The sequence below is a fragment of the Pieris napi genome, chromosome 13, assembly GCF_905475465.1.
Source record: "Pieris napi chromosome 13, ilPieNapi1.2, whole genome shotgun sequence".
NCBI lineage: Eukaryota > Metazoa > Arthropoda > Insecta > Lepidoptera > Pieridae > Pieris > Pieris napi.
In genome coordinates this window covers 8,764,091-8,779,897 of record NC_062246.1, presented here as the reverse complement: position 1 = coordinate 8,779,897, position 15,807 = coordinate 8,764,091, and the positions used below count along the sequence as shown (strand labels likewise).

General features: G+C 33.2%; 1 protein-coding gene across 2 annotated transcripts in view; it reads right to left on the bottom strand.

Moving 5' to 3' along the window:
- Positions 1-6,615: 6,615 nt before the first annotated feature.
- LOC125055084 (DENN domain-containing protein 2A-like) overlaps positions 6,616-15,807 on the bottom strand; it is a 41,150-nt gene continuing 31,958 nt past the window's right edge. For both annotated transcript variants that reach the window (XM_047657309.1, XM_047657310.1), the window contains 9 exons: positions 13,949-14,057; positions 13,140-13,528; positions 12,501-12,637; positions 12,161-12,257; positions 11,120-11,505; positions 10,387-10,536; positions 9,361-9,538; positions 8,502-8,777; positions 6,616-7,963 (listed from right to left, as the gene is read on the bottom strand). In XM_047657309.1, coding sequence (XP_047513265.1) covers positions 7,667-7,963; positions 8,502-8,777; positions 9,361-9,538; positions 10,387-10,536; positions 11,120-11,505; positions 12,161-12,257; positions 12,501-12,637; positions 13,140-13,528; positions 13,949-14,057 — 2,019 coding nt within the window. In that variant the 3' untranslated portion in view covers positions 6,616-7,666. The remainder of the gene's footprint in view (positions 7,964-8,501; positions 8,778-9,360; positions 9,539-10,386; positions 10,537-11,119; positions 11,506-12,160; positions 12,258-12,500; positions 12,638-13,139; positions 13,529-13,948; positions 14,058-15,807) is intronic.

The window sequence follows — 15,807 nt, the reverse complement described above, 5'->3', positions numbered from 1 at the left end:
CATCATTAATCGCATTAAACGGTCTATTTTGTTGCAAAACTTAAGGATTCACGTCACTCTTACATGATTCATATCGACGAGTAAATAATTTCATAAACATATATACTCATGGGGTATTTACAAGATTGCCGGGAAATACCGTATTCTTACTATTTGGAAGGAGTAAGATATTAAGTTCTTTTGCGAATTAGCGAATTGTTGTATCGACTCCTGGTCGGAGTTATCCCTAACCTCCAATTGTTTAAAAAAGAGCGTGCCCTTAAAGGCCGACAATGCACCCATTACAATGGGCACTCTTTTAAAAGGTCTCATTTGTCGCCCTATCCCATAAAAAATACTATATAAGTTGGACCATAAAGCAAATATAAGGATCCTTTTTAAAAGATACGTTGATAAGAAGAAATTATTCCCTATGAAAATAATTTTAAAGATATTCTCCGAGTTGTATAAGGTTTACTAAAATTTAGCATTACATAAGCTATCGCGAATCACCTTTCTAATATTAGATATAATTAACTTAACTTATATTATAAATAGATGAAGTTTTGTACAGGTGATGTAATGTGAAGTAAAACCCCAAAGAGGTAGATTATTAATTCGATACGTTTTTTAATCTCCATAGTCAAGTAATGTAAACTAATTGTAAATATCAAATCGATCAAGGTTCCCGAATCATTGACTTATCACCTTTCCGCTAAGTTTCGTAAAAACACAATTTTTCAAATTAACATAATAATCTTTGAAACTGAGTCAATGTCACACTTTTTACGCAATTTCTAACATTCCACAGAATATCAATGTATTTGGCTCGTTATAGATTTATTGTTTTTTAAATGGTCGCAGCTTAGTGTTTTATTTATGTTATAGCATTTATAACCTAGAAAAAGACAAAGAAAATTATAGTCTTCGATTTTTTATTAATGTTATTTAAAATTATGTATTATAGAACCATTATATATATTGATGGTTGTTAAAAATAATTGGCTTATTATTCGATGTTCCTTATTAGGTAGACGCAAAAATTAGTTCATGTTTCAACCACGCCACACAAAAAAAAAAATATATTAGGTACAAGTTAAAACTAATTTAAAATATATAATCCTTATCTTCCATAAAAATATGACTACTGAATTATGACAGTGAATATAAAGTCAAACGTGTTAAGAACTGATAGAAATTAAATTAATATTTACTATATTTATATAAGCGTAAATAATACGTGTATAAATTATTTATGTATGTTCCTGGGTGCATAAGTTATAAGAGAAACTATTAATATATGACATTTTACTATCAATAATTTATAATAAAACATTGAATGTATAGAAACACTGTATTCTATTACACTTTACATTTAAATAAATTTATATTTTTATCATCTCATTCTTTGTAGATATCTTTGTGTCCTTTTTTGGCAAAGGCTGTTTTCCTGTCTCCATGTACTACTCTCTGCCATGTACCACCTAAAATTTCCTTAATCTCGTCTATACACCTTCTGAATTGTCTTCCTCTTTTACGATTATTGTACCTTGGCACTAGTTTAATACTGCTCCACTGTTCTGTTGCCACTTAAGATTATTTAATTCCGTAGTGACATCTGCTACCTTAGGTATTCTTCTTAATAACGTATTCTTTATTTTATATATTCTTTTCTTCGCTATCATACATAGTTCCATCTTTCTTTGACACATCTTTTGCGATGTATGCTGCGCTTTAGTGAGCACCCAAGTTTGGGTTCCATATGTTAGTACAGGTTTACGACTATTGAAAAGCTTCCTTTTAATTACCATGTTCGTTTTGATATTCTTGTGTCGATTTATTTTATTGCTACATCGATCATAGATATTGTCTGTATTATATAATATGTATTATTTCCTTTTTGAAATTGGTCATAACTTTAGGTTTCTCGGCCCAAATTATCTATTTTTAAGTATAAATTTTGGCAAAGAAATTTCTGCTACACATTATCTACATATTCATTAAAATGGACTGGGCTACAATAGGTACACATATTAATTCATTTCTGAACGTTTCAATAATTTTGATGACAAATTCAAAAATATATTCGTGGTATCGTATTACAAAACTTGTTTCCGTAGCTAATAAATTCGCTGTAACACATATAATTCGAGGATATAATTAGTAGAACGATTTACATATTTAATTAATTGGTCGCTATTAAGATCTCAGATTGTAGGAAAAAGTTGTATCAGAAAATATTCGGCTAAGATTTAAAGTAGACGTTGCTGAGCTGTGACAATCCTGGATCTTTTGTATTTTAAATATTCAAAAGAAAATTACACGTCATATTGATAACCTCCTCCTACGGTTTTTTGAAGTCGGTTAAAAATGGAGCTCAAGTGTCCACAGACCTCATCGTATGTACGATCTAAACCTTCTTAATGGCGTAATGAATTATGAGGTTGGGTATATTTCCATCATTAGCGCATCCATACAACTGAATAGTAAGGAGAAAACGTACCTACCGCCCCAATATTTAGGTTTAAGAATAACTTTATTTCTCATAAGAAATGCATACAAAATTCACTTACTGAGAAACACATATTTAAAACTAAGATTAAAAATTAGAAATTTGAGCGCACAGATGTAGGTACATATATAAAATAACAATTTACGCGAATGTGTAGTAATTATATTTCAATTCTCACAAATTACCTACCTAACACTTGACTCTATGGTTCATCCCGCCGATGCGATATAGCTATCCGATGATATAAACTACTAAGTTTGTTATGGAAGAGCTGGGAACCCTGACACAGGTAATTTTTACTTAAAACAGTTCCCAAATCTTGTGACATTATAATGCATTGTTTTGCAACACATTTTATTATTTTAATTAAATTTTCCGGTGTTACAATATATACGATAAAAGATGTACGTTTTAATTACTTGTGGGACTTGCATTCTTTGTAATGGACTGCGCTAAAAAAACAAACTCATTTTGACCTTAAATTAATATCTAAACCGGGGCAGGCTAGTTTACGAATATCATTTTAAATTACATAACATTATGACTGCAAAAATATGATGCATGAAATTAATTTTAACGGTGCTTTAAAGTAATTTGTTTTGCAGATAACATCAAGTTATTGAACTTATCTGCTTATTAACTTTTATAATGCCAGCGAATTTAGACTTTTTTCAATATCTCAAGCAAACAAACGAGTCATATATAATTTCGCAATAAATCAAATGAAGGACTAATATTAAGAAACAAAATGTTAACTGTAATCCTTATTATTACTTTTCTCTCTGTCTACATTTTTTCCAAAATTAAATTGAAACCAAAGTTCATAAAGGTTGCAAAGATGAAACTATTATATAATAAACATGATCTATAGGTTACTTTTTCATTATAATTTCGTCAAGTGTTACAAATAACTTATTAAATGGAACATTACACGTCGACGATATGGTTGTCGAATCTTGATTTAGCATACGGCTCACTACGAAACGTGAAGGATATTTATAGTTACTTCTAGAACCAGAAGTTTGAGCTAGATTGCCACTATGTATTTCATTTAAAATTGTACTTATTAGGCAATGACATTTTGCTTCTCGTATTTTTTTAACATGCTTTAAGAAGAGCAAAAGCATGACGATGATGACGATAACGTAAAAACCCTTTCAATGTAAAGCAGTTGTCTTTTTTTTTATATAACTGGAAGCAAACGGGCAGGAGGCTTACCTTATGTTAGGTGATACCGCCGCCCATGGACACTCACATTGCCAGAAGGCTCGCAAGTGCGTTGCTGGCCTTTCAAAAATTGTTACGCTCTTTCCTTGAAGGACCCTAACTCGAATTAGTTCGGAAATAGTTCAGTGGGAAGCTAGTTTCACATAGTGGTGGTGCGCGGGCCGCGGCAAATATTCCTTAAGAAACGCTTATTTGTGGATCGACGAACTACGTGGTGATACTTCGTTGACGTCCGATTATAACCTCTGAATATGGTTTATTTTTGTTATTTTCATGCAAAGACCCACTTTTAAATGTTACAACATCTAAAACTGTAAATAGGACCGCCACTTTCCAGCAACGACGCTTTTCAAAAGATTAATTTTACGAAATTACTTTTTGACAGCCCTGTTATGAACCATTTAACAGCGATTACGACAAGTCATTAATCAATTCGGTTGATTAATAGTTGGCTTCCATCGCGAAATTGATTTTACCAAAACTATTTAACGATTTTAAACGTTACATAAGGCCTAAGAAATGTTGTGTATATATAACACAAAAAAAACAACATGTATTTTAAGGGACATGATAAAACACATAAAAGGTTAATAAATTTAATTCTTAATCAAAAATACAGTCTCATAAAACATTAAAATACAAGAAAATATATTTTTATATGCACATTTCTAAGTGGAATAAAACTTATCAATTAAAGGCACCAACATTTGTGTCACATTTTAACTTATTAAATTATTAATATGCATATTGCCTGATACACAAGTCAATCACATTTAAGAGTTGCTAAAAATGGAGTCTGAATATAACAAATGGAAGAACTAAGTATCTCTTAAGTATGAATGACTTAAACTCGGACATAAAACTAAGGAAATTTCAAATTTCAGGTGGTTGCAAAATAAAAATACACTCATACATAATAATAGCAGAAATAAAAATTTCTAGCAACAGATCTTTTTAAAAATATCACTGGTTTATAGAGGAATGTAAAACAAAAACACTGCTAGCTTACCACGAGGAAATTACCACTGTTTTAGTACTTTGTGTAATACATACATACTTATACACACTTTATAAGATAATAATAAATGAATTATTGAAGTTATACTTCTTTTGGCGCGATGGAGAAAAATGATGAGAGTGATTTTTTACGATGCGCGCACACCGACACCTAAATTCTACATCGTTAAGTTAATTCTAGGTGGCATGAAAATCGATAATAACTATGTTCAAGTTGTATATTCTAGTATTTTTATATTTAGAACACGTGTTTCGTGACAGTACAATTGAAGCATTGGGTGCAACAAGGGCGTTCGGTACCTAAAGCCCGTTTTGATGTTATTACATTAAAACATGCACAGAGCCATCAAGTTTCGTATCCCAAAAACTCGTTACGATCAGCCGCTTCCAGATGGAGTAGGAATCATTAATTTCGAAGGTGGCGCTACGCCCTTGTTGCGTAGATAACAAAAGTGCGTTTAAATTCGAACACGTAATAACTTATTAATATAAAAAATGACTGAAACGAGTGATTCAAGTGACTTAAGATCAGATGCTGGCCAGAGTGAACATTTGCCCCCCAAAATAAGGGAAAAAAGAAGGTTATGAATGTAAACTTGTGGAAAAGAAATGTTCGAAAGTTAAAGATAAGTTTCGGTGAGGAATACACATCAGCACGAGGAAAGAAGGTACCTAAAAAGGTGGTTAAACATTTTACCACGTGTTGTTCCAAAAAATGTTGTATTAACCTCGATTAAAATACATAGAGATTTTTTTGTGATTTTTGGAAAATAGGTGAAAAAGCGCAGCAAGATACCCTCTTAATGTCGTGTTTAGAAGAAGTGTTAAAGTTGAGAGAGAATGTTGGGCCTGACATGTTGAAACGAGATAATCAATGGAAATACTTTTTCCTCCTGGAAAAGGCCAGTTGCAGCTGATTCCCTTCAATCTAGTGAATATTTTGATAAATGTGATTAAACACACGAAACCCAGAAAAAAAATTAAGAAAATTGAATATTTAAACGGTGATTGTAATAAATACACATGAATAACTTAAAATAATTACATAAGTATTCAAATTGTTATTTATTTTCCCTAAAAATCAATGGTGAAATTAACGTCCTATGTGTTTTACCAGTTGGGTGCAACAAGGGCGGATAACGCAATAAAAAAAACGATGATATTACGATGTTTCTGATTGTTTTAAAATAGTTATAATACCTTAATATTTTTGCTAAATCATACGACTAACAAATAATAAAGTTAATGTAAGTCAAATTATAAGTATTAAAATAATATAAGACATTAAAACTTTCAATATCAATTTTCTCGAAACTCTATTTTACAACATACGCCCTTGTTGCACCCAATGCTTCAATTAAACAGTGTGAATAAATAAATATTATTTTGGTGTTTTTATTAAATCAACTTCATATACGACGGTGATAGTATTTACTAATAATTTATTATTTATTGGTATATCTATATATATTGAATATTACTGATAAAACTGATTTGAATAAACTATTTTAAGTGCATGTATAGATTTGAGGTTAATTGTCGGTATGTATAATTTATTTAAATCGTTAATTAAAAATTATTTCCATACGCCAAAGAAGTATAACTTCTAACGAGTGTACATAAGTACACACACTCTTTTTTTTCACACTGTACCATTTAACACGTAACAAAACAATTTGGACTTAATCGTTTATAAATAGGCATGTTTTAAATATCGAATTGAACAACGTTAAACAAAAGAAAAAATTATACCGTATCTCGTTAAATTTTCATTGACCAATCACAACGAAACGAAACGTTTTTAACTTATTTTTGTAATACTCGCATACATTCTTATAAAATAAAATTCGTTGTTAGTGAGGAATTAAATATACACAAAGTCGGTTTAAGGGTTTATTTTGCTGCACAATTAAAAGGTGGGTATAAATGGATTTATGAGGATATTATTTACACTATTTACATAATCTAAATATGGAAAAAGTCACCTAATCGGTTCATTCATAAGCTAAGTCATGACATAAAATAAACATCTTCATTCAAACACAACATCTTCAACGAATATAGGGTTTCTCTCGTTGACTATACGTCATAAAATCCGCGTTAATATTAAAAAAAAAAATTGTGTGGGGTTCTCAGTTATATTTTGTTCAAAAGCTCTTATTTGAAGCACTCACCGATGAAGAATAAAATTCGGTGGCTGTTTAATTAATCTTTTTTAAGGCATTTACGTGATCCATCTTTGCCCCAAAAAAAAAACCATGCCGCTACAACCCATATTTACTTCAGAACTCTGTATCTGGTCTGGGTTTTTTGTAAATATTTAATCAAAATTAACGTTTGGAAAATATACGCAATGTGTGGTGACTACGTCTCAGAGGTGATCAACACTATTACTACACGAGACAGATAAATTCAGAATATTTGAAGCTGTAATACGTTTAAGAATAATAAAATTTCAAGTATATATAATAATTACAAAAATACTTTTACTTCGACATTTTTTTACTAGCTTTAATGTTAAAGACAAAATAAAGTATTGCCAATAAAAGCTTTTTGTAATTATTTAACGTGTTATTAAATAAATTACCTAAAGATAATGTATGGTTTGCAATTACAATATGGATTTAAAACTTATGTATAGAAAAATTGTGATGGCTTTAAAATCTCTCACATTTAATACTAAATATTATATTTAGTACACAACCAAATACACAAATTACGCTTCAGAAATTCCACGAGGCTGTTTGTATTCCGTTTGGAATTAACCACGATTTCTCTCTGCTTGAACATATTGTAATTACGAAATTGCCAGCCATTCTTAATATGGACTTGAATCAATCTTATCTTCAGTCACAAGTCACTCGCGGTAAAAACAAGTACTTAGGCGGTTAAAACCCGCACTTTAACCGCAGAGGCTAAGATACAGTTTTATTACGCAACTAAATCTCTCAACTTTGTCTTTAAGAGTTTAACTTTCTTGTTCACTGCACTTTTATAGTTTTTCTCACTTATTTTCGAACTAGCACGGTTCCTACTTTTCACTCGCTCGTTAAAAAGTTCATAAAAGTTCGGTAGAGGTGTGTCCACCAGTAACGAGTCGTTATCCGTTGGTTTTTTGTGGAAGACTGCCATGTTTTGAATAAAATGTGTGAACATGGCGGTTTCAGTAAACCACTCTAAGAAGAATTGGTTCTGTTTCGACGATGTTTGTTTGATAAATGCTTCTTTCTGTAAAAATTAATTAAAACATTAAAACGCTAAAATACACAAAATTTTTTTTTTTTTCAAAATAATATTTAAATCATTAGCCTCTGGTGATATAATTCATCATTTGAACTCTACATATAAAAGTCCTCCAGTCCACATTTTTTCGTAAAGAAATAATCAGTTAAACTGATGCATTTGAAAAAAGTACTCTTTTGTCTTTTTCTATCAAATAGTGTTGTCGTTGAGAGTAAAAGAGATGAGCACACATGCATGAAGAGGTTTGTATAATAGACTGGAGATATTCTGAACAACCTCAAAGTGCGTAATAAATCTATAGATCCGGGAAATTAAGTTGGATAAACTTCCGAAGACAAACCAAGGCCGACAATATGTCTACTCTGCAACATCCAATAGTGATACTGACAGCGATGCTTATCTCAATAATGAGTTTTTGTTCTACACCGAACTTGCAAGCAAGAACGTCGGCGTCGATATTTCTATCGCTGGAATTTTTAGAGTACGGTTGCTGATTCAAGCCTTAAATCTAAGCTATACTTACATCAAAAACAACACCATCCTTTCCCAACTCGCCATCCTTTAGTTCTCTTTCAGTGAAAAAATTAGAAAATTCTCCCAAAATATCGACGAAAAACCGTAAAAACGCCTCAGATATCATGACATTTCTCGTTTTAGTATCCTGTCTCTCTTTTTGTTTGTTTGTCTCCATGTTTAGTGATGTTTTGAGAGTTTTATAGCAATGTGTCGGTAGAATAGTAGATTCGTCTCCTTGATAAAATACTACTTTGTTTGGGTTGGTTAAGTCTATTAACATGCCCTGGAAAAACTCCGAATTTCTTGAATCTGCATTTTTATTACGATAATTTTGTGTACCCTCACAGAGTTTAAGTTTAAAAAATATGACTAAAATTACAACCAAACCTTATTAATAACACCGTTAATAAAATTCTAAATTGGGGCCTCATAGCCTAGCGGTCTTATTAAGTGGCAGCTAGGTGAGAGGTACCGGGTTCGATTTCCGGTTCGAGGGCAATTTAATTTAAATTTGTTCTCGGCCTTTGGGAGGGTTGTGCGGTACCGGGCGAGTGCCTAAACCGTACATGAAGGACACGGTCGAATTTCTAAAGACAAGCATGAATTATAAAAAATCCTATACTTGACGCTGTCTAATGCACAAATCGTGCCAGAGCCATTAAAAAAAAATCTAAACTGTCGTAGGATTAAGAATTGGAACATTATTTCAAATATGTTTTCTACTCATATACTAAAATTCAGATTTTTTAATATTTGTTTACGATTATTGGATATGAAAAAAAAAGTCAAAATAGTGTACAAACTATGCTGTAAACAACATTCTTTTATAAAAACAAAAGAAAAGATATTAAATAATAAATGATTACCTCCTCAAAAAGCACATTTGTATCAAAATCGTGTGATTTCATCATCCCAGCGAGTATGGGCAAAGGTGCCTCTAAAACGTCTCGATGGATTTCAGCTGGTATGGTGGATATTAAAGGCTGTTGCCACACGAAGGGGTAAAGAGCGCTTTGTAGGGCCTCCATACACGAGGAAACGATGCTGGAAAAAACATTTTTGGTGAATAAAATTCTACGCATATATTTGATACTCGGGCCTCTTGAAACGCTGATTACAGATGGTTAAAATTAAAAACAAATAGGTAGATATTTGATCCGAGGACTAGTTGTTTTTTATCTCTTGTCCAATAATAACAATAGTAAACTCCTAGCTAGTGTTTAAGTCTGTTATTGCAGACTATGACGTCGTGGGTTTGAACCTGTAGCGACATCTACAATCGCGTCTCAAATCACAACGATGACGTCATAACCTGAAACGCGTTAACAAAGACCCGCTAAGGATATATAAAACTTCTCGGTCTTAGCAACTGGGGCCTTTGACCTTGTCTATGGTTAGACTTATTAGGTTGGATCAACAGTACCATCCATCCTCCACAAAGCCTGCCTATCCTGTATATCAAGTTTATACTCAGACATAGGCTGGCATATATTTGTTTATATATTCTGTTGGCTAAATAAATATTACGAGCAAGACACGTACTTACAGATATAAAAAAATAGGTTGTCTGTAAAGTCGGTTTACGGACGATAGCTTAACATGACGTCATAACAAAACATTGATGAAATGATTGCATACTTAAGTCTTCGAGTGGAAGAGAGATAGATGCGTAACGGGACAATGAGTTATGCTTTTTCGTGCGTGCAGCCGGCGTTGATCGATTTATTAGACGTTGCCACGTCAAAAAGAGAAAAACGTATTATTTGATTTGATTCTCAGCAAATTTGACTGCTAAATAGGAACTTCCATAATGACTGTTCAAACATTTGAAGGTGTCTCACTTTTTTAGTTATTAACAAAGCACTTAAAAAAATAGAAAAATATATAGTTACCCAAGATGATCACTGACAATAATGACTTTCCTTTCCAGTAGTAATGTACCAAACACCTTGATAAGGAGCCCTGGTCCCAGCTGGTCAACTAACAACGACATATTGTCTTCATCAGCCCGTGGTTCTATGGGTCGCTTTATTGTTCGCGTTCTACAATATTCAGAGGAGCACGGTTATTGAAAATCCAAAGGGATTTTTAAACAAATGTGGTTCAAAATTATTGCTATGCTCGGTTGACACTACTTTAGTAGCAGCAGCTAGTAAAAAATAGAAAATATATAGGATGACCGTTGTTGTAAACATCGCACCTCCGTCGCCCAATTTGGAAGCTCGAGGCGTCCATGCAGACTACATACTTTTACCAATTCTTATAAAGCCGGCAACGCACTAGCGAGACCTCTGCCAATGTAATTTTCTATAGGCGGGTAACACCTTACATAAGGTGAGCCTCCTGCCGGTTTGGCCCTTATATTTACAAAAATAGCCTAATAGGGTTTCATATCATACTGTGGTAATTGTAGTATATTGTTTTGTGCCCACCTCATGTTTTTAATGTTTATAAAACACAAAAAAAACTTGTAGGTTCTTTATAAAAACTTATTTATGTCCTTTTTGCCAATAACTATATAGGTATAGACAATTAAATATAACATATATGAAATATATAAGTAAATATTGTTTGATTGATTTTGTTATTATTTTTTAGTTTGATTACACAAATAAATTAGCTTACCTTGGACTCTCAAGACAAATCATAACTCTTTTCGGACTGTTATTATTCTCCAAATCATAAAACTCCGGCAACTCATGTTTCTCCAAACTCTCCTTATCTACTACAATCTCCTTCTCTTTCTCCTTCTCAATACATTCCGCCGCACTCGTATCATCGGATACAGACTCAGTTTTAACGCTAATATTTATTGAGACCTCACCCTTTCTTGGTAAGGTTCTATTTTTGAAAATATTTTGAGTATTCTTTACGGTCCCCTTTTCTGTCCTATTGTATGTTATGGTTATCTGTTCGCCAGGATTTGGAAAATCGGTTTCGAACAATTGTTGTAGCACCTGGTTTAGCTCAATCTCGGGGTTGCCATGATGCGATTCGATTTCTTGAAGAATCTGGAATATAATTATTTTATTTTATTTTTCCATAAAAGGTAGTCTGGATATCAAAAGCGATAAGACCCGTTGCCTTCCTTATTATTAGATTTTTGTAACATCAATCTAATATATAAAATTCTCGTGTCACAATGTTCGTTCCCATACTCCTCCGAAACGGCTCGACCGATACTTATGAAATTAATTATGCATATTCAGTAAGCCTGAGAATCGGACAACATCTATTTTTCATCCCCCTAAATGTTAAGGGTGGTCAAACACAAACTTTTTGTTTTTTATTATACAGCATACAAAAATATATACAATCCTTAATCGTCATCCCTCTACGATCAACCCCTATTTTTTATTATAGTAGATAGTTATTTTTATTGAACTAAAAAAACGTTTCCTAGAAATAATATACATGGCAAAACGAGGTTTGCCGGGTCACCTAGTATGTATAATTGTATATAAAGCTTCGTAGCTGCCACGGAAGTTTTCAACAATATTATTTTCATAAGGGGTACCTTTTAATGGTAGTAATCATTTTCTAGGAGCAAACCAGAGTATTTTACAATGCTCCAATGTTTGACTTAATAATTTATTGAATTCGGGGCTTGGTGTATATATAATATAGTGTATATGCAAAATCGTCTAGAAACTATTTATTACGCACCTTATAATAGAATCCAGGGGCTCTATATTTCCCAATGAGACAGTATCCTAAGGGAAGACACGTTGTGGCGCCCTCTGGTAACACTCGGCGGCAATAACTGTAATTGAATATATTTACATAAATTTTTATAAAGGCAAAGGTTTGGATTTGATTGTGATATCACGCTGATATAATGTTTTTCATCAAATTGCAATTTATTAATAAAATATTTGCAAAGGGTAATTTCATCAAGAAGTATAGCAACATTTATCAAATGTTCTATACTTTCTATACTTCTTTTGAAGGTGCCACAAATTATACAGATTTAATAACGCTCATTTTAGATTAAACACTATCTCACCCATAAGCCCGTTCTCCTTTCTCATCAGTGAGCACCAGCGAATAACATTGGGCGTCCCTCTCTGCCGACCACTCCCCTAAAGAGCCACTTAGTGTTTCTGGGAAAATTAGGTTTTCTATATGTGGAGGGACTTGGACCTGCAAAGTTTATTTTGAATAACTTTAAAAAAGTATTTTTTGGTGTTTTCAAAGCATTCCTTTTTTTTATGGCTCTGGCACGATTTGTGCATTTTTTTTTATAATTCGTGCTTGTCTTTAGAAATTCGACCGTGTCCTCCATGTACGGTTTAGGCACTCGCCCGGTACCGCACAACCCTCCCAAAGGCCGAGAACAAATTTAAATTAAATTAAAACTTGCCCTGGAACCGGGAATCGAACCCGGTACCCCTCACCTAGCTGCCACTTAATAAGACCGCTAGGCTATGAGGCCCCAAAGCATTCCTTAACCTCAGGTTTTGCAGAAACTAAACAAAACACTATCTAAAACATGTTAATTAGCTAGTGCGTCGTACTGTAATACACTTGCGTAGTTCGTAAGTCGCCACATAGATGGCGTTTTACATGGTAAAGAATAAGTATAACTAAATATATATAACAAATTATTATCCTGACTTTAACGAATATGAAGAACACGTCTTACCTGACTAGGAAACACACTCTTCACATACGCCTGCCCGGTCATATAATTCAACCCAACAAGCAGGCAAACATTGAATAATCCTCTCTCCCTTGCCTCGAAGGGCAGAGCCAAATCGACGCAGCCAGTTTTCTCATCTATACTCAAGTTATCACCTGCATCTGGCATATCTGTGTCTACCGTCATTTTGGCTAAATTATTTTGTGACGTTCTAAAACTCTTCCACGAGCGGAAAGTGGAGTACGTGTCTAAATCTGATTTGTATGAACAAACAGATGTCTGGTGACGAAAACGGGTCTTGACATTTTGGTCGATGTAAGCCACGCGGGAGGAGACACGACGCACGTAATTTTTACGCTTCTCTGTTAGGCTGCGGGTTAGTTTGACAGATTCTGAAAGTTTCAAACGAATATGTCAGATATTTTTAGTTTTACCAAGAGAATCTTTCACCTTCCACCAAAAATTTTTATACGGAAAAGTTTGTATAAGACTTATAATAATAATAACTTATTTAATTCAAAATTATATCCATATGTAGTTTTAGAGTGTTACAACTCGGCCTTAGGTGCTATGTTGCTGTGCTATGTGCTAAAAAACTCCTAAAGCGGGGCATGCCGCATGGTCAGCAAGTAACGTTTTCAGATATTCTCTTTAGAGAATAGACTTAAAGTATCTCTTCCTTCCATTATCCAGACATCTAAAATGATGATCTAACAAAACTGTATGATCTAGCAGATATATATTAAGTAAAAATCCATAATTTATCCATAAATAGCTGACCAAGCTAAAGCGTCACAAGAATTTTATATCACCTTCGCTAGTATTATCTGACAGTTCAGTTGGGAAGCTGCCGGGTTTGTGTTCGTCCATATTGCAGGCAGCCGTGACCGTCTCGTAAATCTCTGACATTAGGCGATTTAGCTGTAACAAGGATACAAATAAATACGATGAACATTTAAAATTTACTTTTTTGTTAAGAGGATTTTCTTAAGCTACAATTTAGTTTATCTGACAAATAATTTAATTGGACTATTATTGGTAAAAGTAGGTTGTTTTAATGGAACAGGAGGCAAACGAGCAGGCTGGACATAATTAAGTGTTTACCGTCTATGTACCAGGCGGTTTGCAAATGCGTTGCCGGCCTTTAAGGTACGCTATTCTCTAGAATAAAGTTTTACAATTGCTTATTAATAAAAGGGTATTGTTGTAATTAAGCAATTTGCGGCTTTTCCATCTACGTAATTTTGTTTAATAACTAAGTTAGGCTCATTGTTCTTCACAGGAAATACCACAATTTAATATGTACTTTTTTAACTATATATTTATAATATACAATATTCTTTCTGTAATGATCGTCTCAGATGACGGATTAACTTTAGCATGGCGTGCATAAAATGTTTGGTTAAAAGAGAGTAGAATGTAAATTTAAAATATTTAAAATATTTTCCCAGAACTCCTAAAGAAAATCTTATATGTCAATTGACAATCACTGATCTTGTGTCACACTCAAGATAATAATCAAGTGATAAGCCTCCGTTTGGCACAAATTCAAACGACCACATTTCAATAAAATTTTATGAAAATCTTATTAATTTCATTCACATTTTATTATCAATCAATCTAATATATGGCAATGATTTTTCTCACGAATATTCTTCTAGATTTTTGAAGACGATTTTTGAAGAAGTTGAACGGAAAAACCTTTAGAACAATGCCGCTATAAAATCTCCTTTTTATAAGTCAGTAAAATTGAACTTTACAGATTAAGTTTGACATGAGTAATTTTTATCGTAATTACGTCAGATTATCTTAAAACAAAAGATCACACGCATTTAACAAACAAAAGATAATACCTAAGAAAAACCTACTTTTGTGACCTCCAGTAAGACCAATTTGGGTCAGTGCAGTGCGATTTTAATGTATCTTTTATTTTTCTTAAATTTGGCGTTTTACAAGTAAATAATAATGAATGCCTTTTAAGCCGTTTTACTTTTGGTCAACACCCTACGCAATACAGCACTAGTTGGTTCTGTACTACGTCTCTTTCTGATTAATTGAATTCACGCTATGACGAAAAGAAACAAATGCTTTAGTTAGAACTGTGTAAAGTGGATAAAGTTTTACAAAATACTTCTCCCGTACCTCGAATGAGCATATGCGGTCAGGACCATGTCAATTTGCAATAGCGATACGACGTTTTTGTTTGGAATTTAAATGTAGTCTGCGTATACAGACTCAACAATCGCAAATGCTGTTGAAATAACGTAACGATGCTGACACGGAGCAGTGCTTATGTGTTCATCCGAGGCACTGTGATAACGTACCACGAGCATAAGCCTGACCATGTCGTCAATTTCCAACAGCGATACGAAGTTTTTGTACGGAATATTAATGTAGCCTTGGTTTACAGACTCAATAGATATCGCAAATGCTGTTGAAATAACGTAACGATGCCGACATGGAGCAATGCTTCTGTGCTCATCTGAGGCACTGTGATAACGTACCATGAGCATAAGCCTGACCATGCCGTCAATTTTCAACAGCGATACGAAGTAGTATAAAAGTGTTACCACTGTTGTCTCACTGTGCACACACTTATGCACAGATTTGCGTATACTAATAGAGTAGGTACCCGCCGTGGCCGAGACAGATTGAATAATTGTTAACAGGC